Genomic DNA, 24,289 nt, shown 5'->3' with positions numbered 1-24,289 from the left:
CTCCTATAAATATAGAAGTGCTGAAGAGGGGGCTTTCCCTTGGGCTACCTGCTCTTCTCTTCCATTAATTTATTACCAGGGCCCCATGGTGCTTTGTCAGTGCCATGTGTCTGTTTTTGTTTTCTTTAGCCATGATTTGGGGATGGCTGACTGTTGGTTATATGGAGGTTTTAGGTCTCCTGATGGACCTCCCTCCCTCCCTTCCTCTCTTTTTGCCCTTTCTTCCCTCCCTTAGAAATTCTCATAGGTGTGGTGTTACAGCTGGAGGAACAAGGCTTCCCACATCTTTCCTTTATGAGTTCTCCACAAAGAGAATGTGGGTTTATTTTTGTTTCCCCTCCTCTTCATCTGGAGCAATAACCCAGCATTGTTCTCCTAACCATGACAGACATGAAGGTTGCTTGTTAGTGAGATGGTTGCAAAGAGGTGGTGCAATGCCAGCTCTGCTGTGCGATTCTTGTGGACCTGCGGATGGTCCCACCAGCCTTGTCTGGATGGTCGTCATTGTCAGAGTCCAGTTTCAGGAGCAGCCGTTCTCTTTGACAGGTAGTATAAGCTGTGGTTGGCTTAAAATTTTTTTCTCGCAAATTAAAGCTTTCTGTGAAATTTTATATGTCATAAAAAGAAAATGCAAAAAAGAGCATGTTTGTTATTTATTTTTACTGGTTTAGAAGTCAGCTGGCTTCTGCAATCCACTAGACTTGGTCTTAGAGCTCAGTGTCGTATATAGTTTCAGTGACGAGAACAGGGAATTCTGGAGCGTTTGAGTTACATTCCTGAACCCATGCGTGCACGCAGCCCCATCATGGAAAGCCCTCTCAGACAAAGATCTGGGCATAGAGCAGCCTCCAACCAGCCACCCACCATCTCCTGTGGGTTGCATTGCTCTATTTTGTGGAGAGCAGCCCAGAGGTATGGGATGGGGAGAGCCAGAGTTGTCAGGGCACCAGGACCCTGGAGCATACTAGAGCATTTACCACCTTCTCAGGGTAGGTGATCTGATTGATTTCGGCAGCAATTCATATTAACTAGTGGTAATAAAGGCTAACAAAATGTGGCCTCCAGTTACAAATAAAGAGCCTGATTCTCCATTTCAGAAGACAGGATCGAACACTGGAGTTACAATGGTGTGAAACTGGGATTGTGGGTGGGGAATACAGCCCAGAGCCACTGGTTAATATTAAATAGTTTCTGTATGAAATTACTACTGCTTTCTGTCTACCTATATGCGCCCTGATGGTTTATGGCAGAATTACTGGGGGCCTCTCAAAGCTGGATGAAGAGGTGCTTAATGACCAACTGATCTCACATCTGCAGTTGCATTTGGACTCTGACAAAAACAATGCATCATAAGAACAAAAAATAAAAATAGAATTGAAAGAGAGCTGTCGTTCTTCTAGCCAACTTTTTGTGTTCACTGGACAAGGGGATATACTTGCGTGCCGTTTTTTCCTTGCTGGAAAGGAAGGGTTCTGCTTTGAAAAGGCAGCTTTTAGAAAACTGCAGCTTCCCTATTTTTCATCTGTTAATGTTCATGTCAGGTGTCCACAAGCAAAAAGAAAACAGGTGTGCTTTTCTTTTTCCTAATGTCTTGGTATTGTAGACTCCTCCTAGCATGTGGAAGTCAAACCTCTCTTTGCTCTACCTAGAATCGCAGGTCGCAGATGTGAGGAATAACAAGATGCTCTTTTAATATATACCGCTTCCCAACTATGCATTCATTTAATCCATTCATGGTGGTTTTCTGTGAGCCTCCTCTGTTTGGAATGACTTAAGTTGCTGTGTGATGAGCCCTGTGGGAGCTCCTTGGCCTGATTTTTCAAGGCGCTGTTTTGTGGCTATGAAATAAATACAGCTGTGCTACTTCCAAACCTTCAAAGAACAAGAGGAGTTGCATTGATGTATGTAGACATTGGCACACATGCATGCATACATGCATCATAGATGCATGTGTGTGTGCATGCATGTTTGCAGGAATCAGCCCTAAGACTGAATATTTTATCTTGAGCATGGAAGTTCGAAAATCTTTATCTGACACTTCTTTTTAAACCAGATGAACTGTTCCACGTGTTACTGTTTACAACTGTCCATCTACCCTGAGAACAGTTACGGGGGAGTTACTGGTGGTCTGAACACGCGGTCAGCTTTCCCCTCAGTCAGGCTCCACTGACAGAGTAAATGCCCCCTGTGCACGGAAGGGCTCTGTGCTGGGAAGCAAGCCAAGGGGCTGTGCTCGTGTTTGCTTCTGCCTTTCCTCCTGATGGAGCAGCATGGGCATCCCCTTTTGCTAAGACCCTGTTGGAGGGAAGTCCTTGTCCGAGGCTGCTTCGGCACTGCAGACCCTCAGAATTTCTGCTGTGGCAGAGCGTGGGCTGTTGGTGTGAACTGGGAAGCATGGAGGCAAGGACTGTTCCGGTGTGTATTAGTGGCAGACAGAGAGGTATGAAAAACTGATGTTCTTCTCCAAGTTATAAAAGTCAATAGGAACAAACATTTTCAGGAAGTAATCTGTGGGTAATGATAAATCCTTCTCTTCTGGAGGAGCTGTGTGTGCACAATACTCATCTCTTTGTGGCAAAGGATATTGCCAGCCCGTCTGATGTACTGGAGTGTAGTGAGGATTTGGATAATCCGGTATGCAGTTGTAAATGTCCGCTTTGGGTCTTCCCACCTTTTTAACAAATGAGTGCAAGAAGAATAACTTTTGTCAGAGGAGCACAGATGGTGTGGGGAGTGGGCGATGTCTTAGTTGGATTCTCACAGAAGTGACCAGAGTTCACTTCAGCCTGGAGCAGATTTTTCTGAATTACAAACTCCCAAAAAGCTGCTTCAGGATGGAAAATTTTATAAAATGCTCGACCCCGTCTGTTTTTTTCTTCTTTTGGGCAAGTTTTCTGGGGCAGCAGCAGGTGCATCTGAACTAAGGTGGTTACAATTCCTTTTTCTTTGGAGGTGAGGATGCACAGTGCAGGGTTGCTTGTCGTGTGGTGGTTGCAGGTGGAAAGCCTCTTGCCTGTAGGACCTCGTTTGTCAGCAAGAATCCCGTCTGGCAAATTATTGGCAGCTGGCATGGTAATGAGTCCATTTCAATATAAATGAGCTTCATTTTATTAATTCCTGCCAGCTCCTGAGTAATTCATGAATTGCTTTTCAGATCTCAACCCACAGCTTGGGGGATGAGAGAAAGGATAGGTGGGGAGTGGAGAGGGGAACATGAAGGAGGAGAAAGAAAATGAGAATGTTTTTAATTTAGAAAGGAGCAGGTGACTCTCATCTCTTTTGAGAATCCAGCCAAGATTGAGGATCACAATTTCCCCACCAAGCAACTCTAATAACATGAAGGGCATCAATAATCTCTTCCAAGGTTTTTGTTCCTTGAGATGTTTGGGAAAGTTTATAACTCTCAAAACTCTGTGTGCAGTGTTGAGTTATCAACTCAACTGCTGGTGTTTGGCTGGGAGAAGGGGGACTTGGGTGGCTTGAGAGCTGGCTTAGGCAGAGCACCCAGTCCTCTGGTGAGTTTGTGGTTCTTGGTATCTCACAGGACTGGACCTTGAGCTGGTGTACTTGCAAGGGAGCTTGCCAGTGGTATCAGGCCAAGAAAGGGCTGGGATTTGGTACCTGTGCGAGTGTACACGTGTGTGTAACTTGAGAACTATGCTTATGACTTGTCTTAGGCCTGAATAGGTGCAGACTGGTGAATGCAATTAACCCAACAATCCTTTCACCATGCACAAAAATGCATGTAAAGGCTCTGCCCTACACGCGTGATTCGCCCTTGAAAAATGTTAATGAAAACCCTGCTCGGGTAACAGCCCTTTCTGTAAATTAGTCTGTGCAGAGAAATCTCTTCTGAGGTCTTCCAGTTTCAGGCCTGTTCCCTGGCCAGTTGGATTCCCCCTTGCTGCCAGAAGTTAAACCCTGGTTTACTGGAAGGTGCCTTTCTTGGCAGTCATCTTCAGACCCAGGTGTGGTTTTGGACCTGAGATTTTCTGTCCCTGCCTGAGACAGACTGTCCTCAGCAGGGGCATGTTAATGTCTATGGGGGTTTTTATTGAACAAAGTGGTGGGAAGAGGAACTCTCTGTGTTCTGTAGTTTGGGCTGACAGCAGTTGACTGGGTTTTTCATTTATTCTGCCATCATCAGATTTCATCATTCAAATTTAAGCACAGCATTCGCATGCTGCATTGCACAGAGCTTCTTAGGTAAGTGATGATAACAGGACCTGGCAGAAGATGTCCTCCTGTATAGCCGTTCCTGCTAACCCTTTGTCTGATTTTTTTTTTCTCCCCTCTTTCTCCCCAGGTTTTTGGCATATAGTCATAGACTCTGACGCAAGAGTAATGGAGTCGCTGAGTGGCAGGTGCTGACAGCTTCTGCAGTCCCAGTAACTGTTCATTTTGGTATAATTTGCAATTCTATACCTCTAAATGCCACAGCTCTCTTGGGGAAGGTTGCGCTGGATACCGGTACTGCCTTGGAAGGTACATGTGTGTCCATATATTTTTATTTAGGAGTTTGCTGTGTTGTATAATGGTTCACGGGAGGGGAAAAATTGGATAAGCTGCACGCAGTTTATGGTTACACCCGTGTAGCAATACAAAGGCATTTGAATGGCTGTCAGGCAGCTACTGAAGACATCCCTTCTTCCCTCCTCCTCCTCCTCTTATTTAAATTGCCTGTAGGCCCTTTTTGGAGTCCATCCTGTGCTTTAACATATGTGAGAGCAGCTTACAAAAAAGAAATGGCTCGATAAAAGGTTCTGATTTGAAAACAATTAAATATGCTGCTGGAGTTTCTGAGAAACTCAAAGGCTTCGTGTGGAATTTCAGCCTCTCTTGCCCCTTTGAAAAAGCACATTTTAATGACAATAGAATATGTGTGTTCACACTTGGTTTTTTAGTCTTGTGCGTTTTTCTATGTGGTTCTTGTGAGTTCCGTAAAATCTGCCAGCCAACAACATAGATTTTTAGCAAAAGTTTATTTCTGTAGGCTCATGGCTTGCTGTGGATCTAATCATTGTTCTGGTTTTCACAGCCATCAAGCTCTGCTCCAGGAGAAAAATACAGATTTGTCACCAGGGCCTCCCACTAGAATCTAATTTTAAATTTGCAATCTGTTGTCTTGCGAGGTGCTTCAAATTTGTTTGGAAAGTTAATATATTTTAGATTTTCTTCTGGAATCTAACGGCCCAACTTTTTGCAAGTTTGAGAGTACCTTAGGTTTAGTTGAAATGAGTATTTTGGTTTTGTAATTATTTTAAGAAATATTTAACATCCGGGGAAAGGGAAGATAAAGGAAGATGACCATATTTACAGAAAATTGTATTCTGTGATGGGGCTGTCGTCAGTGGTCATCTAAAATGCGATCATCTTCATGTGTAGCCATATTATATAAGACGCATCCAGCAAAAAATCAGCAGTTCAGCTAGAGTTCAGTCTGCCTGTCTAGGGTGGTCAAAGTAGGGAACACTGGGTTTTCCAAAGCTTTCCTGCAGAATCTGTGTTCTCCCTGCTGATATTCTAATGTTGATATCAATCTTAAATTTTGATCAAAAAAAAAAACCCCAACCCCAACTCAAACCCCTGTACTGTCTCTTGACATTCAAGCTGCCTAAAGGTGACTTTTCTGGCCCCTGGAAGACTTCCACAACTTTGACATTTTCCCTGCGCTGAACCAGTAAGGAACAGATCTTCTGGGAGAGGGAGCCCTTTCCCAGAGCAGCTGGCTTGATGGTCAGGCCGCCTCTTGAGGATGTGGAGGAACAAGTTGCCACCCCTCATTTGCCTGAGTTGGGCTGCAGATACGGATCTCAATCGTCCGAGTCTTTGGCAAGCAACTGAGTCACCGAGCTGATGCTTTGTCCAGGAGACGTGCCTGTCTCCCCGCTTGGGTTTTCAAATCTCTCCCTCTTGGAGTGGAGGAGCCTTTCATCAAAAGCCGTCCATTCCCACGAAAAGTTTGGGTTTTGATGAATCAACATTTTCTGCTGAAAAATTTCCAACTAGTTCTGCTTGCAGTGCATGGTCTGTGTGTGCTAATCTCTGCTAGCTTCGGAGAATAATTCAGAACACATTTTTGACACATTGCAATCCTTGGCCGAGCACGACAGACCTGTTTAAAGCATCAAGACATGTCACACTTGATTTACGTTGTATCCTGGTGGTACCTTGATAGGTCTTTAATGGTCACCTTTGGATTCGATGGGTGAGCTAACAAGGGGAGCCTTTGTCCTACCAGCATTTGCGTGCAGTTCCCATTAACATTACTCATTTTCTTAATTTGATACAGATTTTTTTCATTGAGTGTGCTAAATTCAGTTAAGCCGTAGACAGGCAGCATCTGGCAGTTGTAGCTGGAGCAGATTAAAACATTTCTGCCCCAGGGTGTCTGCCGCTGCCCCTGGGAGGGGGAGGTTGGGGCTCCCCTCCCCTGCCCAGCACCCGCTCCTGCTAGTTGAGGACACTGGCATCTGCGAATTCACATGTTTCAGGGCTGCCATTCCACATCTGCCTGAGCTGACCTAATAGCTTATTGCTGCCAAAAGATGGGGGAGGTGCCACTCACAGTCCCCTCTTTCCCTGCTCCTGTGTCACCCCCCCAGGCATGCTGCCCTGTCCTCGCTCTGCTGCGTCACCAGACGGGCACCCTTGTGGTGCCTCTGGCACGTGCCAGTTGAATTCACTATCCCAGCAAAACTAAACTAATAAATAAAGTCTCTTTGTTTTTTTTTCTCCCCACCCAGCCACTTGTGGTTTATTTTCAGCTGTTTTAGTGGACTCAGCTGCATGAGCACCTGAATTGGTTGAGGGTAGCTGATGGAAACACTTGGTCAGAAATGCAGAGGGGAGGCAAAAATGGGGGCGGGAGTCATTTGTCTCAGGCGCTCCGCAAGCGGGCACCCTCAGCTTGACCCGGCGGGGTTGGCTGTCCCCACTCGAGGTGGGCTCTGCCTGTTGTGCCCCTCATCTCCTGGCGTCTGGCGGGGGATGGTTGCAAACTGCGTGGACGGTGCCATCTCGCATCGCTGCAGCTGGATCAGCTGCACCGTGCCTGTCTGCGCCCACCGCTCAGAACGAGCAAACCTGCAATGTAATGCTGGGGAAATCAGTGGCTCTAGGGTAAGGCCTCTTCAGTCATCCTCCTGGGTGCAGGAGCGATGGGCTAATCCCCAGGCTAGATAGCCATCTGTGAGATTTGCAAACGTGTCCTCACCTAAAGCGCCAATCCACAGAATTAAAAAGGGACAGCTCTTTGCTTTGAAGTCTGACACTTCTTGCCAGTATCTAGCAGATACTTCTCATTGTGTGAAATCGCTCAGTAAACATTTCTGCCGCCGTCTGGGGAGAAAAGACTTTCCTCCTTCCATGAGGGTGTTTCTAGAGGCGTTATTTCCTCGCAGGACACAGTCTGAGCTGCTGCTCCTTTCCTCGCCAAGTCATTTGTGGTTCTGTTACTTTTTGGCTGGGTGAAATTTTGCCCGGTGTGCCTGGGGACTACATCGAGATGGTGGCGCAGGGCTGCCTGGCTTTTTCATCAGCAAGTGTGCCTTGCTTTGTGGTGTGAGGGGAGCGCTCCTGGCCTTTGGCAGCTCTGTTTCTGAAGGTAAAGGGCCACTCTTCAATCATTCAGGGTTTCAAGATGACTTGTAAAACTGTTCTTTCTCCTTAGACAGGTATTGAAGTGATGGCTGCATGGCTGGAGACTGGGGATAAATGGTTGCATGTTCTGATGGGTTTTGCAGCTGGTGGAAATCCCGTTGAATGAAAGTGTGGTTAACAGAAATCTCAGAATTGAAGCAGCTGAAAGCATTACCCGGAGAGGGTTTCTTGTGCAAGATGGGGAGTGTTGAGGTCTGGTTTTAGACATCAGCGTGGACGACAAAATGCAGTTTTTGTGCTATAAAATGTTTTGGAAGCAAAAGCTAGCTGACATTTGTTTTTCAGTCCGGTCCATATCAAAGTGCTGTAGCTTTTAAGGAATAATAAACCATGCCTAGGGATTTATAATGCTGTCAATTTTTCTAGATTAAAACCTGCCCTCTGTTAAGCACATTTATTTTTCTAAATGATGCATGATACCCAAGTCTCATGACAGTCAATGGGAGTTCAGCCATTAATTTCGGTAGACATAGGGTATTTCCTGGTATAGTTTACTTGACATGCAACTATATTTATTTTAGATACAGAAATGTACAGATATTTACGGAAGTGCCTGTTGCTCCAGCACTGAACAGATTTTTAGCCTCAGACACAACCTACTTAGCTGGGTTGAAGAGTAGAGAAGCGTAGTCCTCTGGCTGTGGTCAGAAGTATCATTGCAGAAGTTCAGTTCCACCATACGCACGCAGGGCAGCCTATGGCAGAACTGCTGTGCCTGCATTTAGCACAATCAATTCCTCACTTTCTGTGTAATTTATGTAGGGCTAATTCAGTTCTGTGCAGCAGCGATAGTGTATATTTAGATAGTGATGGAAAATACGCGATCACATTCATTCTGCCAGCATCTGGCTCAATACCCATCAGCACATCCTGTTAAAGGAGAGGAAATTGCCCCAAGAAATTAAAAACTCCAGATTATTTTACTGTCATGGCAGCTTTATTTTTCAACGAAGACTAATACAAATACCTCAAAATGAGGAAGTTTTGTCTTGGAATTTTTATTCAAGATTTACAGACTATTTATTTAGATGTAATTGTCTTGTGTGTAATTCAGGATCTCCTATTTAATTTTGAATGGCCGTGTACTTTAACATTTACTTTTCTTGTTCTTCTTCTTGATCTTTGGCCAGAAGGAGCCAATACTACTGATAAAATATTTCTGACATTTGTTGAGTGAGATCACAGACCTCAAAGTGTTTTTCAAGGTTGAATCCAGATCATCACTCCCATCTTATGGATGGGAAACCTTTTTCACGGCGGGACGTGCACAACTGAATAATGCAGGAGGCTAGGTACGGAGGTGGTGACAGAAGCCCAGTCCCTGCATTCCAGCTCAGTTTTCTCTTTGCTAGATCAAAGCGCTTAGATCTAGCTATCTGCTTCAGAGTGAGTAGGAAGGAAAGGTTATTTTTGTATAGGGTGAGTCACTCATGCTAATTTATTTTTCATAATATGGCTTTCTTGTGTGGGGCTCTCTGTACCTGCTTCATGTTGCACTGTTTTTTTGTTCCAGAAATCAAACCTATCATTAGCTCACTGCTGAAGAGTTGAATTTGTACTTTGCTATTTGGTGCTTCAATGCGCGGTTCCTAGCCAAAAAAAAAAAAAAAAAAAAAAAAAAAAAAAAAGAAGGTGAAATCTCAGATAAAGACATATATCCATCTACTTTTTGGCATCTTTTTATGTGCTGATGAACAATAGCTGTTGATTTTTTGAGTTTGTGCTGTTGGCTGGAATTGCGAAGGATTAGCTAATACTAGCAGTCAAGTGAATGCATGCAGAGCTGCAATTCCCGGTGCACATTGGTAGTAAACTGGATTCAGGCTGGGCCAAGCTTTAAGGTTCAAGCAATCACTCTTCTACACTCTTCATGTATACCGGCATAGCTGTGGTCTGGCTTTTTCCTACATACTGATTTAACTGAGTTGTATTTATAAGTTTGCTGGTATGGTCACTGGCTCCCTTAATTCTGTGGGATTAATTGCCACTGTTAAAGCACACCATGTGAGACCCAGGGGAAGCAGCGGTGTAGGTTTCGGGACAGGTTCGTTAAAGAAAAGAAGCTCTTTAGTGTGTACTGAGGCATCCGTGTGTCTTCTTGCCTGGATGTTTGGTTGCTACCTTTAACAGTCCCCGCTCTCTCCCCTTGCAGACTGTGACGCCATGGGAAACGCGGAGAGCCAGAGCGTGGAGCACGCCTTCTACGGAGACAAGCACGCCAGCCTGGGCCGCAAGCACACTTCCCGCTCGCTTCGCCTCTCCAATAAAGCCTCTCGCCGGACGCGGCACGCTTCTTCCGGAAAAATTATCCACCGTAACTCAGAAGTGAGCACCCGCTCCAGCAGCACCCCCAGCATCCCCCAGTCCCTGGCGGAGAACGGCCTGGAGCCCTTCGCCCAGGAGGCCAACCTAGAGGACTTTGGAAGTCCCATCTGGGTGGACCGTGTGGACATGGGCCTGCGGCCTGTTTCCTACCACACTGACTCCTCCGTCACTCCCAGCGTGGACAGCAGCACCGTCCTCACCGCCGCCTCCGTCCAGAGCATGCCTGACTCGGAGGAGAGCAGGCTCTACGGGGATGAGCCGCCGTTCCTGGCGGAGGGGGACGGGAGGTCACATCGATACGCGGCCAACGGGACGAACTTCATGGAGACGGCCAGCTTCAAGAAGAAGCGCTCCAAATCGGCCGATATCTGGCGTGAGGACAGCTTGGAGTTTTCGCTTTCTGACCTCAGCCAGGAGCATTTAACAAGCAACGAGGAAATCCTGGGCTTGGCTGAGGAGAAAGATGCCGAGGCCACCCGGGGGACGGAGACCAGCAGTAGCCCCCAGCCGCTGGTCACCTGCCAGCGTGCCAACTCTATGAGCGACTTGTATTCCCCCAAAACCCCAAGTGCTACTGTCAATGGTGGCCCGCGAAATGCCTTTGGAGGGTACTGCCGGAATTTAGTGTCTGACATCCCTGATATTGGGAGCCATAAGATGGCATCGGTTACCACTGAGGATGCACCTTCCTACAGTAATTACAATACGCTTCCCTGCAGGAAATCCCACTGCCTTTCTGAAGGTGCCACCAACCCACAGATTAGCCATAGTAACAGCATGCAAGGCAGAAGGGCGAAAACTACTCAGGTAAGGTAGTTTTCTTCTATGTAAAATGGAAGTGTGTGGCATTTGCTACGCTCTGTCTGTAGATAAAGATATTCCAGGTTCTTCCGGGCTCTGTTTTCCTTCAACACCTGCTTTCCAAGAACAGGACTGTATCCAGGAGAGAGCTGAACTAACCAGTCTCTGGAGCTACCTTGATCGCATCACTGCCCCCTTCCTTATCTGCAACTCTGTTTGGGCCTTTTCCACTCTTTACTTCCTCTGGAAAAGATAAATCTGAATTTGCCAGCTAAAGATTTTCCTGCATGTTTCGCAGTGCTGATGGTGCCTTTTTTTCCAGGGTAGCTGCCAAAACCGATCACTCCACTCAGGGGGCTTGTGGGCATTGGTTGTGTCTCCCCTCTCTGCCCTTCCTTGCCCTGTTGCCCTCCCCTGCCTGCATATGGCAAGCACTCCTCAGCTCACGTGGCTGGAAGCAAAGGAGAAACCTGTGAGTGTTTTCCCTCCCCTCCATCATAAACACTCGCTGGGCTGAAATTTCACTCCTCTAATTAGCTGGCATTCACATTTGTGCAAAACATCACCCAGAAACAGTGCTGTCCCCTCGCTGGAGACTGCCAGTCCTGCAAGCTGTGGTGCTCACCTGCTGTAAACTAAAAAATGATGGGGGTTGTAGATGTATGGAGAAGATGCTGCTTCTCCTAGTCAGAAAGGACATCATACCCTTCATCCTTTTAACAGACAGCACAGAGCCAAGATGAGCTTTTCTGTCTGGTGCCCCTCCCGCACTCCAAACACCGGTCCTGTGACCTTTTCTTTGATGGCTATCGTTGGGTCTTTATTTTGTTTTGCCCTGCTTTTCTTGGCCGTGTTCTGCCTGATCTAGTTACACAGCACTGCCTTGTGCTGCAAACAGCAATTCTGCTTACAGTAAATGGCAGACTACTCTCAGAGGGGGGAAGAAGGAGCTACAAATCCTGCCCACGTGTACAAGCCGTGTGTGGCATACACGTTGCGGGCATATTGCTCAGTTTAAGTTCAGTCGGCTGACTTGCAGGACCTTCTCAGAGCAGTGGTCCAGCTGTCTAATGGAAGAGGCTGGCTGTGGCATTTTTTACCTTCACTATTTTCTAGCTGTGGGCGCTGGCTCAGAAACATGGCCGGGGGACACAGCCAGAACAGTCTGACAGTGCAGGTCAGAGCTGTGCACCAAACTGCATGCTTCAGCGGCTCCCTGATTTTATTGCATGGTTTCTTCTACATATGCCATGCCGCACACACACCATGCTGCATGACCCAGAAAAAGAAAAAAGCGGCACGTTGCATCAAGGTCAAAGGCTGGCAGGCTCACATCCTGCTGCTGGGCTGAGCTGTTGGCAGGACACCAGCATTAGAGATACCAGGGTGGACAGCGTGAGTCAGGCAGGTCGCAGCCTGCCGCAGAGGAGGTGCAGAGGGCTGCTGGATGGTGAGGGGAGCATGTCCTGCTCTGTCAGCTGGCACTGACTTGAGAGAGCTGATGGGAAGGGGTTGCTGAGTGACTTACCGTCTGTGCTTGATCTGTGGAGATATGCCGCTTCTAAATATAAAAATGACATGCTAAAACAGATGCTGCAGTGTCCCACAACAGCAACTTTGTACTTCAAAATCAGCTCTTTATTTTTGGAGGTATTTTTACGGTGTGAGTGCAATAACCCTTTGGTGCTCCATCAAGGTAGTGCAGGATAAAAAGCAAGCGAACAAAAACAAGTGAAAAAAAGGATGTTATTTGGCAGCCTTGAACGTAACAGCTTTCATGAAGATCGTTAGATGCAACTGCTGCCTCCAGCCCTCTTTCAAGTGTATTTAAGAAAAAGAGAACTGTGTCGCTGGTGGACAGTGAAGCATTTGTTTTTCTTCTTGGTGCCCATCTTGGCATGAGGAAGATTCCTCTGAGGCACTCAGTGAAAGTCACAAATTTGCGCAGCATTTTGTGAGGCCTCAGCTATACCCAGGGAAATCACTCTGTGGGGCTGGTTTCACTAGATACATCTCCTGAGCTTGGAGACGGTAGCTACAAGGAGTCTCAGCAGTGATTATTACCACGTATAAATTCAACAAAATTAAAGCTTTGGAAAGGTCAAAATTCTTCCCAAGACTTTAATCCTAGCAGCATACAGTAAGTATAAGATACTTGTCAGCAATGAATGTCTTGTTAGCCCAAGCTTCCCTTTAGCAAGCTTAGGGAAATGACTATCATTATGTATTTGATAGATAGAGTGAAAAGGAAGTCCAAATTTGCACACAAAGGAAAAGAACTAGTTCCTTGGAGAAGCTGATTAGGTGGCTTCGGATGGGGTGAAAAGAGGGGAGCTACTAACCTATCTTTGTACCAGGTTCCCAGTCCGACAATATCTCAGCACTTCGTGCGTTTTTACTCAACACCCCTGATGTTCATGAAGCAGAGCATGATGGTTGCCCTATCTGAGACAGTGGAAGCTCAGATGGAGAGCTGATGGCCTTACTGCTTTGCTGTTAATGTGCTCCTTGGCACTGTGTTGGCCTGTGCCAGCTGGTACTTCATCACAGTTTGGGGAATTTTGTTTCCCTCTGCCCTTCTCAGTCTTTCAACACTTTCTCAATGGGCTTCACGGTCTTGACGACCACCTTGAGCATTGCCCCAGAGCCTGCTGTGTGTGTCCTCATGGTGTAAAACATTCCATGATATAAAACCAATTTATCAGAATGAGGCAAAACTTTGCTGTTTTTTTCCTGCCTTTTGAACTGCCTCCCCCCATCCCGATCCCACAAAATAATAGTTATGTTTTAGGGCCACAGGGGCACCACACAGAGGTGACCCAGGGCTGAGTGTAATATGGAGTTGGACGGTTTTCCCTCTTGACCTCCAGGCCAGGGACCTGTCACTGTCCCTGTGTTAACAGTGCAGAGGTAGCTCCCTTGTTGGCAGTCACCTAATTGAGCCTCATAGCCAGGAGTGAGATTTCTGCCCAGATTACTGTTGCCCATCCTTACAAGAATTTGTTTTTTTATTTGCCAGTGAGTTTTTTTTTCCAGTTTTTGGAAAGTTGTAGCTGGGATATTTGCATGACTTTTTATTCTTACCTGTCCTGGTGCTAGAAATGCCAAAAGGTCCTGATGGCTACTTGTAGGTAGCTTTTGACTAGTCTAGTTCCCAAAGAGGTCCCTGAAAGCAGGAGGTGCTGAGCACAGGGTAAGTCTGAGACCACAGCAATGGGCTTGTGCCTGTGTGTTTGATTCCTGAATCCAGCCACTGTTACATGCATGTTCAACTATATGTACATCATTGTTCTATACAGGTTAAATTTATTAGAAGTTGTCAGTAGCAGTAATTTTTGTGGTGTGCTCACCACTGCTCCTGGGAAAATGCATCATTGAATGTATCACAGAAATGAGATGACAGAATCACAGCCCTACGTGTTTTGTTATAATGCCTTATACATGGGTTCTTTACAAATACGTGGTGTACATTAAAGAAGAAAGAAAAAGAACAGAAAACCTCTCCCTTCCAAATTTAAACCATAAATTGAACTGTGGGAGTCACTTTCACTAATTGAGGAGAGCTTTTTAATAGTGGAGATACAATTATATTCAATATGCGCAAGTGATTAATATTCACAGGGTGGCTTTGGGGCACCCACGCAGCAGTTTTGTTTTCGTAACATCTTAACATTAAGGGTTCAGATCTGCTGAAGCGAGACTTCCCGGAGAGCTCTGCTGGGATCCTGTTTGGCTTTTGGAGCTGATGTGATGTAGGTGGAAAAAGCTTAATTGGCTGACATTTTCACCCATTTTTGCTTGAAGGGAGACAAGCTCCGGTTGGATGCAGCTTGCTCTGACTGTGGGTTGAGAGATCCCCAGGATCCTACATCCTGCCTGTTGGGATCCATATTTTGTGAAATGGCCCTGTTGTGTCCTGCTTGTAGCTAAACATCTGCCTGCAGGAGACTCCCTCCTCCTCCTCCTTCTCCTTCTCCTCCTGGTGGATGTTCAGAGACAAATGTAGCCACGTGCTCCCCTGCTGTTACAAGCCCTAATTGAAGTTTCAGGAGAGGAATTAGGGAATGGAAACCTTGAGATATGGTTTTGTGCCACTTCCAATCCCATCTTGCCACCTCCTTATTCCATGTTCCCCCTCTGTGGATAATTTCTGACTGCTCTTTTCTCTAGACCATCAAATGGGGGGATACAGCCTTGCTTAGGGCATGAACCTCTTTTGACATTTCAAAGTCCACTACAGGGGTAGTCAGGAGAAGACGTCCTGCACATACAGAAGATATTCTGGTCACGTGGCAAAATTGGCTTACCAGGCTGTGGTGCCAGCAGCATGTCTGTTCATTGGCATCTACACTGGATCAGCATGAACCAGCCCTACCTGAAGCTGGCTCCAGGCCTGCAGTCCCTACTTCTCCCCTTCTGGTTTTCATGATGGTCAAGATGGTGATGAGAGTGGCCACCAAAGCTGGAGACCTCCATGAGCTTCCGGTGCTGGTATTTGTTTTGTAGAGAAGGCATTAAGAGTAGTCCCTAGGAGGTGTGAAGCTATGGATTGACTGTCTTTTCTGGGTGAGCGATGCTGTTTTACGAGCAGTATTTAGAGCATGGTGTGACTCCTGTGTGCATTAAAATCCACGGAGACACAATGGCCAAAGTGTTTCCGTGTGGTCAGCCACTCATGTATGAGAAGGGTGACTCATTTCTTTCTGAGTTTTATAGCCTAGTCTGTGATTTCTTCTGGAAAGCTCAGTTCCAATGTGAGTGTTACAATGGTGCAGTCCAGGTTTTTTACGTAACTTTTGAGAAGGAGCAGCAAGAAGATGTCAAAGCTTTTTTACAGCATCTTCAGTCCAGTGTTTGTTCTGAAGCTGACCAGGGGGAGAGTGAACAAACTTCCTGCCCAACTGACTTGGAAACTGTGCCTCCTTCAGCGCCAGCCCCAGACTATGTCCTTGGCACATTAAATCCCCTTTTGTCTGATTTTCAAGTTTTTTACTATTTTTAGGCCCCTGTAGGTAGCCTAAAGGAATTTGGGATCTCAAGCCTCAAAAAAAAATCCTATATAAAAAATTTTGCAGGATATGCGGAGGATGAAACCAAGGTTTTTGTGGGAATTAGATCAGGACATACACAGAAACCAGTCTAAAATTAGAATATCTTCCCAGTCAATGTTATTTTTTCACTATCTCAGGGAATTTTATAACAGGTTATAGTGTTTCATTGTGTTCTGTAGGAAGGCTAAACTCCAGAGAGGTGATACTTGTTTTTAAGTTGTGTAAAACTTAATGCTTTTGTTGCATAGGGGATATATCCTCAAGATGTAAAGGGGGCACAGTGAGTTAGTCACACAAAAGCGCCATCCAGCCCAGTACCTTGTTCCCCAAATACCAAGTGCTCAGGAAAAGAAGGGAACGGGGAGAGTACAGGGTGAACTTTCCTTTAGGGCGTTCTTCCTGATCCCAGAAAATTAATGATTTGAGTCTTCCTGAGTGAGGAATGCATCCAAGAGTGTTGGGTTGACCTGTCCCCCATGAATTCTCTTTTCTGAAATAATTTTCTCCTTCTGGCTTTCACTGCATCCTGTTCACTCTCTACATAACACTTGTGACCTTACAGCCTGCTCTTATAGCCCTCCTCGGACATTGCTTTTCCAGGCAGAGTATCTTCAGCAGCTGAAGCTTTGCTCCTATTAAAGTCATTCTGTACATCTCAGTTTGCAGTCTGGAAAACACAGCTATTTTCAACCTAACAGATTTTCCCTGACCTTTAATCGTAGTTTTTTGACTCCAGAGGGAATCAAGGAAAGAAATAAAGACAACGTTGTGTATCATTAAATTATAATTAATATTGCATACTTCAGTAAGTGCCTAAAAGTAAGATGTTACTGATTTTGTGCTGTAGTGTGCATCTCACTGATACAAGCCCACATTCGTGCAGCCCGGTAGTGCCTTTCAGATGCAGGTCATTTCCAATGTCTCGGATATAGCCTGAGCTGCGCTCAAAATCTCCAAAAGCTGGAGATACTCGAGTCGGACCGTTTGGCTGGGGTGACTCAAGAGGCTGAATCCCACTGGAAGGTGCCGGACAGCTGGTCACTTTGCTGAGCCTCCAGGCAAACAATGCTATTAAAACCAAACATCTCTGTTTTTGGCTGCAGGGGACCAAGTTAAAGGAAGGGGTGGAAATGGGCTTGGAGGGGAAGGGGTAGCCACTCGTTTTGGTGGCAGTCCAAGCTGCACCAGTGTGAACTGCTTGTGAATCCACATCTTGGGTCCTGCTGGCTGCCGGTGCTGGGGCAGGCAGCAGCCAGTATGGCAGTTCTCAGTGGGTCTGAATGACCAGACCCATTTAATGGCTAGAGTAAATGAGCTGTTTATAGCCCGGCTAGCTGGCAGTGGATTCAGCATGAGCCTGGAGGAAAGCTTGAGTAGAAGACTTCAGACCCAAACTCAAGAGGTCCTCCCTGCTCTGTTACCAGGCTGCCCTTCCCAGATAGATGAGATTAGATCAGGTATTGCCTGTTCAGGATATTTTAAAGCAAATAACAGTCACTCCCTTCAGAGCACCCAATATTGTCAGGGAAAGGAGCATGTGAAAATGAGTGTTTTGGTCTTTGCTGGCAAATATTTTGATACTCTTTCAAAGATCTTAATCTGTTTTTCTTCCTTCGCTCTTGGTCTGAAGCCAATGGAAAGCAAATCTGCAGTCCTGATATCTGATCTAGCTCCATTCAGGCATGTTTTTTTAAACAGTAGTACTTTGTCATTTATACATCTGAAGTGCTTGTACCACTGGCAATAATTGTATTCTCTGCGAAGCTATATACACTGCATGTTTTTAGTTTCAAGCACTTTCCACTGAAAAAATCACAGCCAGGTTGCCCCAGCTGCTTGTTTGCTGGGCTGTGTTTACTTAGATGGATGCAATTTGCAGTAGTGATCCTTTCCAGTGAAGTGCTCCATTGAAACATTTCTTTTCAGAGAGCTCCGGTATGTGATCCTGTGACTAGTCATCAACCCAGATGGCTGACATTTCCCTGCTCCCTTAAGTTAGGTGATTGTTTAGGTGAGCACCTCCCAGATGATGTTTTCATTTCAAGCTGCTGTTCTAGCAGCTTTCCCCTTTCCCACTTCTATTCCCTCTGTTACATTTCTCAAGAAGTGCCTCTTCTTGGCACCAGCAAACAAAAAGTAACCCAACGCTGTATTTTACTTCGAGGATTATGGTTAGGCATGTAGCCATTGTTTAACTCGAGCACATTTAGGCTGCCTGAGTTAGCTGGGGGTTAGCTCAGTCCCTCTAGAAACTTTCTTCATCTGGGTGGTCCATTGAGATGAAAGCAAGGGAAGTTTTGGGGGGTCCTCAGCATATCATTTGGGAACAGAGGGATTAAACATTGCAGCACTCAAGAACGGAGACTTCCTCCCACAGGCATCCACACCAGATCTGTGCAGGTGTCAGAAGCTGTGTGCTGGGACCACACTGCAAGAGGCTTTGCTGGATTATGGGTTGATTCTTGTTCATGGTATTATACACTTTTGCACCCCTCAAAAGTTAGTGTGAAAGCTAGGGAAAAGTGGGTGTGCTCAGGTCTCATGGTGGTGCTTCATGCTGTTTCCTGTTAAGTGCCCTGTTGTCCTTTCTGCATTCTCTCACAGGGTTGGATTTCTCTTATATTACAGAATCACAGAATGGTAGGGGTTGGAAAGGACCTTTGGAGATCATCTCATCCAACCCCCCTGCTTGAGCAGGTACACCTAGAGCAGGGGGCACAGGACGGCATCCAGGCGGGTTTTGAATGTCTCCAGGGAAGGAGACTCCACAGCCTCCCTGGGCAGCCTGTTCCACTGCTCTGTCACCCTCAAAGTAAAGAAGTTTTTCCTCATATTCAGGTGGAACTTCCTGTGTTCCAACTTGTGCCCATTGCCCCTTGTCCTGTCATTGGACACCACTGAAAAGAGTCTGCCCCCATCCTCCTGGCACCCACCCTTCAGATGTTTATTAATCTTGATAAAATCCCCCTCAGTCTTCTCTTCTCCAGGCTGAATACAGGTGTCTCAGCCTTTCCTCATAAGGGAGATGCTCCAGTCCCCTGATCATCTTGGTAGCTCTCCGCTGAACTGGGGGGCCCAGAACTGGACATAGTATTCCAGATGTGGCTTCACTAGGGTGGAGTAGAGGGTGAGGATAACTGCCCTTGACCAGCTGGTCACACTGCTTTTAAAGCAGCCCAGGATATAGTTGGCCTTCTTGGCCACAAGGGCACATTGCTGGCTCAGGGTCAACTTGCTGTCCACCAGCACTTCCAGGTCCTTCTCAACAGAGCCGCTTTCCAGCAGGTCAGCCCCCAGCCTGTACTGGTACGTGGGGTTGTTCCTCCCCAGGCGCAGGACCTTACACTTGCTCTTGTTGAATTTCCTCAAACTGGCCCCGCTCTCCAGCCAGTCCAGGCCTCGCTGGGTGGCAGCACAGACTTCTGGTGTATCAGCCACTCCTCCCAGCTTGATATCATCTGCAAACGTGCTGAGGGTACACTCTGTCCCTTCATCCAGGTCCTTGATGAATATGTTGAACAAGACTGGACCCAGCACAGACCCCTGGGGAACACTGCTAGTCACAGGCCTCCATCCAGACCCTGCCGTATTGATCATGATCCTCTGAGCTCTGCTGTTCAGCCAGTTCTTAATCCACCTCACTGCCCAACTGTCTAACCCACACTTCCTAAGCTTACCTGTGAGGATGTTATGGGAGACAGTGTCAAAAGCCTTGCTGAAGTCAAGGTAAACAACGTCCACTGTTCTCCCTTCATCTACCCAGCCAGTCACGACATCATAGAAGGCTGTCAGGTTGGTCAAGCATGATCTTGCCTTGGTGAATGCATGTTGACTACTTCTGATAACCTTCTTTTCCCCTACGTGCCTGGAGTTGACATCCAGAATGAACTGTTCCATCACCTTTCCAGGGATGGAGGTGTGGCTGACTGGCCTATGGTTTCCCAGATCCTCCTTCTTGCCCTTTTTGAAGACTGGAGTGACATTTGCTGTCCTCCAGTCCTTGGGCACCTCTCCTGTCCTCCATGACCTTTCAAAGATGATGGAGAGTGGTTTAGTGACAGCATCCGCCAGCTCCCTCAGCACTCATGGGTGCATCCTGTCAGGGCCCATGGATTTGTGAGGATCCAGTTTGCCTAGGTGATCTCTGACCCAGTCCTCCTCAACCAAGGGGAAGCCTTCCTTTCTCCAGATTTTCCCTCTCACCTCTGGGGGCTGGGGTGCCTGAGGGCCAGCCTTAGCAGTGAAGACAGAAGCAAATAAGGCATTCAGTAACTCTGCCTTCTCTACATCCTGCATCGCCAGGGCCCCCACCTCATTCAGCAGCAGGCCCTCAGTTTCCCAGTCTTTCTTTTACTACTGATATATTTGAAGAAGCCCTTCTCATTATCCCTGACACCCCTTGCCAGATTTAGTCCCAAGTGGGCCTTGGCCTTCCTCGTTGCATCTCTGCATACCCTGACAATGTTCCTATATTCCTCCCAAGTGGCCAGTCTCTTTTTCCACATCCTGTAAACCTCCTCCTTCCATTTTAGATTTTCTAGAAGCTCTTTGTGCATCCATGCAGGTCTCCTGGCTCCTTTGCTTGACTTCTTCCTCCTAGGGATGCACCAGTCTTGAGCTTGGAAGAAGTGGTACTTGAGTATCGACCAGCTCTCTTGGACCCCACTACCTTCTAGAGCCCTAATCCATGGGGTTCCTCTGAGCAGGACTTTGAAGAGGCCAAAGTTAGCTCTTCTGAAGTCCAGGGTTGTAATCCTACTTGTTGCCCTGCTTCTACCATGCAGGATCCTCAACTCCACCATCTCACGGTCACTGCAACCAAGGCTACCCCCAACCCTCACATCCTCAGCCAGACCTCCTGGTTTTTTGTTAGGATAAGGTCCAGCAGTACATCTTGCCTTGTTGGCTCCTCCACCACCTGCATCAAAAAGTTACCCCCGATGCTCTGCAGGAACCTCCTGGATTGCATGCACCTCACTGTGTTGCTTTTCCAGCAAATAATCAGGGTGGTTTAAGACCCCATGAGAACCAGGGCCTGCGATTGTGAGGCTACTTCCAGCTGTCTGTAGAAGGCCTCACTGACCTCCTCTTCCTGATCAGGTGGCCTGTAGCAAATACCCACAGCAGTGTCACCCATATATGCCTGCCCCTTAATTTTTACCCATAAGCTCTCAACTTGTTCTTCCTCCACCCCCAGGCAGAGCTCGATACATTCCAGTTGCTCCCTCACATGAAGAGCAACTCCCCCACCTCACCTTGTTGGCCTGTCTTTCCTAAAAAGCCTGTAGCCATCCATGGCAGCATTGCAGTCATGGGAGCTATCCCACCCTGTCTCTGTGATTGCAATGAGGTTGTGGCCCTGCAACCGCACACAGACCTTTAGTTCCTCCTGTTCATTCCCCGTGCTGCATGCGTTGGTGTACAGGTATTTCAGGGAGGTAATTGAGCACACAGGTATCCCTGGAGGGGTGCACGAGGACCCACTATAGATATGCACACCCTTGGTCTTCTGGTGGTTGGTCTTCTGATTGTAACTTCGTGAGACAGCTAAGGCACCTTTGTTGCTGCGGTGGTTGGCCTGGCTTATTCCCCTGGTGGATGTGATGGCATTAGCAGTGCCACTTTGGACCCTGCCCCCCGAGTCCAGCCCACCACACCAAGTTGGCCAGCCTGCTGCCAAAGAAAAAGCAAAATCAAAACATCCTCCCCCTTCCCTTTACCCAATACTTTAGCTTTTAGGGATGCAAAACTAGCTTTCTGAATATGAACAGATCGCAAACTGATGCCACAACTGTCCTGAGACGGTGAAGACCTCTGCACAGTACCTTCAAGAGAAGTGTAAAGCTGTCCTGTGTATTTCCCTGCAGCTTTATGGGAGATGATAGTTTCATTTTCAACATTCTCTGTCTCACAAGTGACAGGGCCTCCAGGGCTCTATTTCCCTGACTGCTGCGGGAGTCCCTGTGGGTCCTTAACTTGTCTTTAAGTCATCTAAGTCACCTAAGAAAACCAGGCTCCTTGGGGAAGCACGGTGGTCATCAGAGATGAACTTTCTGGAAGGGCCCAAATATTAGCTGGAAAATGTCTGGGGAGTCAGTGAACCAAAAATGTTCCCAACCCCTGTGTTAGAGGCACCAAGCTAACGTGATAGCTTAACATGGAGCAAAGGAGCCGTGAGGTAATACTGAGCTAACAGCCATACATATCCGTCAGAGTTGCCTGCAAAGGAAATGGGTTTGATGGATGCTTGATACATTAGTGTTTTGCTACCTGCCTGTCCCACAGAAGCAAAGTGTATGCACATCTCCTTCCCATATTTGAGCATCTTCTGAGTGCCTGGCAGCCAGTACCTTGTCTGTCTTTCCAAGGTGCCAAATTACACTGTACAGCCTTCACCGAGGCAAGATCACAAAGGAATTCTGCATCCAAAATCCATTGAAATCCATGCCTTAAGACTTTCCCAGGGATTATTGCCCAGAAACCTGTGACTGTGATTCATCCTTTCATAATAAGAGTGAAGCTTAGTGCTAGGAGAAATATCTAGAGGTCTGGACTTTTTGTTGAGAGTAAATTGGATCTCAGAGAACCATGGTCAAAACCTACTTGCTTGTTAAACCACTCTGAGCAAGCAGCTTTAATAACACATATAAGGGTTTTGGGTTTTTTTTGTTTTTAATTTCGACTCTTTCAGATGTCTGAAGAGCTGGTGCACCAGTGCAGTGAGTGCACAGAAGCAGGAACCAAAGCTGCTCGTACATATCAGTATCTGATCTCTTTGAGTTCCCAAAGGTAACAAACCCAGCATCTCAGTCTGGTATCCGCATACGAATTGCACTTGGTGTGTAACTGTACCTCGTTGGACTTGGGATCCTTCCTAGGGGGTATAAACAAGACCCAGCCAATCCAACAGAAAACTGTAGTTGGCCCATGTTGGTTTGTGGCTGTCATTTTAGTTCTCCAAAGCCTGCTGTTAATCCAGTGCATCCTGGCTAGTTCTCATATAGTACTGTCCTGTTTCGTGTAGGCCTGTAGATACCCTTCAAAGCCTTTCGTATCAGCTCCCAGTATCTGGTTGAGGGGCTTTGTTCATTGCTGTGGTGGCGGATATCTTTCATGTCATTATTATAATGCCTCTGACTCTACAGTGAATTACAAGGATGCAATTCAGTATGTTTGTAACAGTCTTCAAAACTGTATTCCTCTGAGACAGACGAGCTCTGGAGTTGCTTTTATGTTTCTTCATTGCAGGTTTAAAACCATTTCATTGCAACTTATGATTTGTCTTTGCTTCTTGGAATGTGTTGACTCTTCTCAAGATAGATAAGCCTTCTAATGTGTTCATTACCAGGTGTTAAAGTTACTCTGGAGAAAGGACTTCATTTTGATTTGGAGCAAGTTGTACCTTAACAGACCATCTTGACCACCAAATGTTGGTAGAGTCAGTACTGAAAAGAAAGGAAAAACACTTATCAGGCCAATCTTTTTCTACACAGGAGCTTCAAAGAGACACTAGGCACATAAAAGCATGCAAACCATCAGGCTGCTTACGCATTTAAATATATTCTGTGGTGCTTGCCTAACAAGCAACCAGACAGGTTATGTGCAATTTCAGGATGTTGCTGAACGTGAACACCTTACTGCTCTGTTGCTAAACAGGAGGGGGAACAGAGCATTTGTGTTCTCTTAGAGGGAGCCCCTTCCAAGGAAAAAACCCACTCAGTTGCCTTTTAGTAAGGAGTTCTTTCAATCTAATGGTTAATTTAGAAAGACATATTATCCACATAAGGAACTGTTTATATTAGGGAAGTAAGAGCTTTCCTACTAAATCAGTCCCATGTGCCTAAAGTGCCCATGAATCACTGCTGTCAGTCAAGCAGGAGAAAGTGATTCACCAAGCCATTGTAACAGTGTCTGTAACAGTGGTGTTGGTGGGAAGCTTGGTGAGTGCATCGTTGCTGTAAGCGTTCTGCATGTGTCCAGTCATGAGCCAGAGAGTCGGGCATGGCTTATCCCATCCAGTGGTCTCTTGCTAACAGAGGCCAGTACCAAATGTGTTCAACAAGGGGACAAAGACAGTTGGAGCCTGCCCCAGAATGTTTTGCCTGATCCTCGCTAGCTGAAGGTAGATGTTTTTTCTAAAGCAAAAGGCTTTTTTCTGTGTATCTTCTAAATCTAGCAAGAATTTTTTAGCAAGTGTGGTTATAGCAAACATGCAGAGGTATGAGTATCATGTGAGTATGCAAAAGCTACAGCACCAGCTACATAAGTTTGGTGTACCTTGCATTACAGTTTTATTCGCCACTGGTTTGCTTTGTGTGAAACCCAGTGTTTATGTGAGGAAAAAACCATATATTTAAGTGGGTTGCTAATACTTCCACTAATACTTTACCCCATTGGTTCATCAGTTAAATTGTTCTCTGAATTTGATGGGGCCATGATAGTTCCATTTC

General features: G+C 46.4%; 1 protein-coding gene across 7 annotated transcripts in view; it reads left to right on the top strand.

The window, feature by feature from the left end:
• TIAM1 (TIAM Rac1 associated GEF 1) overlaps positions 1–24,289 on the top strand; it is a 193,767-nt gene that overhangs the window by 96,271 nt on the left and 73,207 nt on the right. For 5 of the 7 annotated variants that reach the window (XR_010375875.1, XM_064470549.1, XM_064470522.1 and 2 more), the window contains one exon: positions 9,815–10,794. Coding sequence is in view for 6 of the 7 variants with exons in the window: in XM_064470503.1 (XP_064326573.1) it covers positions 9,815–10,794 (980 nt within the window). In the remaining variant the exon portion in view is untranslated. Of the gene's footprint in view, positions 1–4,306; positions 4,486–9,814; positions 10,795–24,289 lie in introns of all 7 variants that reach the window. The other 2 variants (XM_064470513.1, XM_064470530.1) reach the window with 1 other exon arrangement.

Source organism: Phalacrocorax carbo, chromosome 1 (assembly GCF_963921805.1).
Source record: "Phalacrocorax carbo chromosome 1, bPhaCar2.1, whole genome shotgun sequence".
NCBI classification, from domain to species: domain Eukaryota; kingdom Metazoa; phylum Chordata; class Aves; order Suliformes; family Phalacrocoracidae; genus Phalacrocorax; species Phalacrocorax carbo.
Note: the sequence above shows the minus strand (reverse complement) of the source record. Positions and strands in the feature narration are given on the sequence as shown.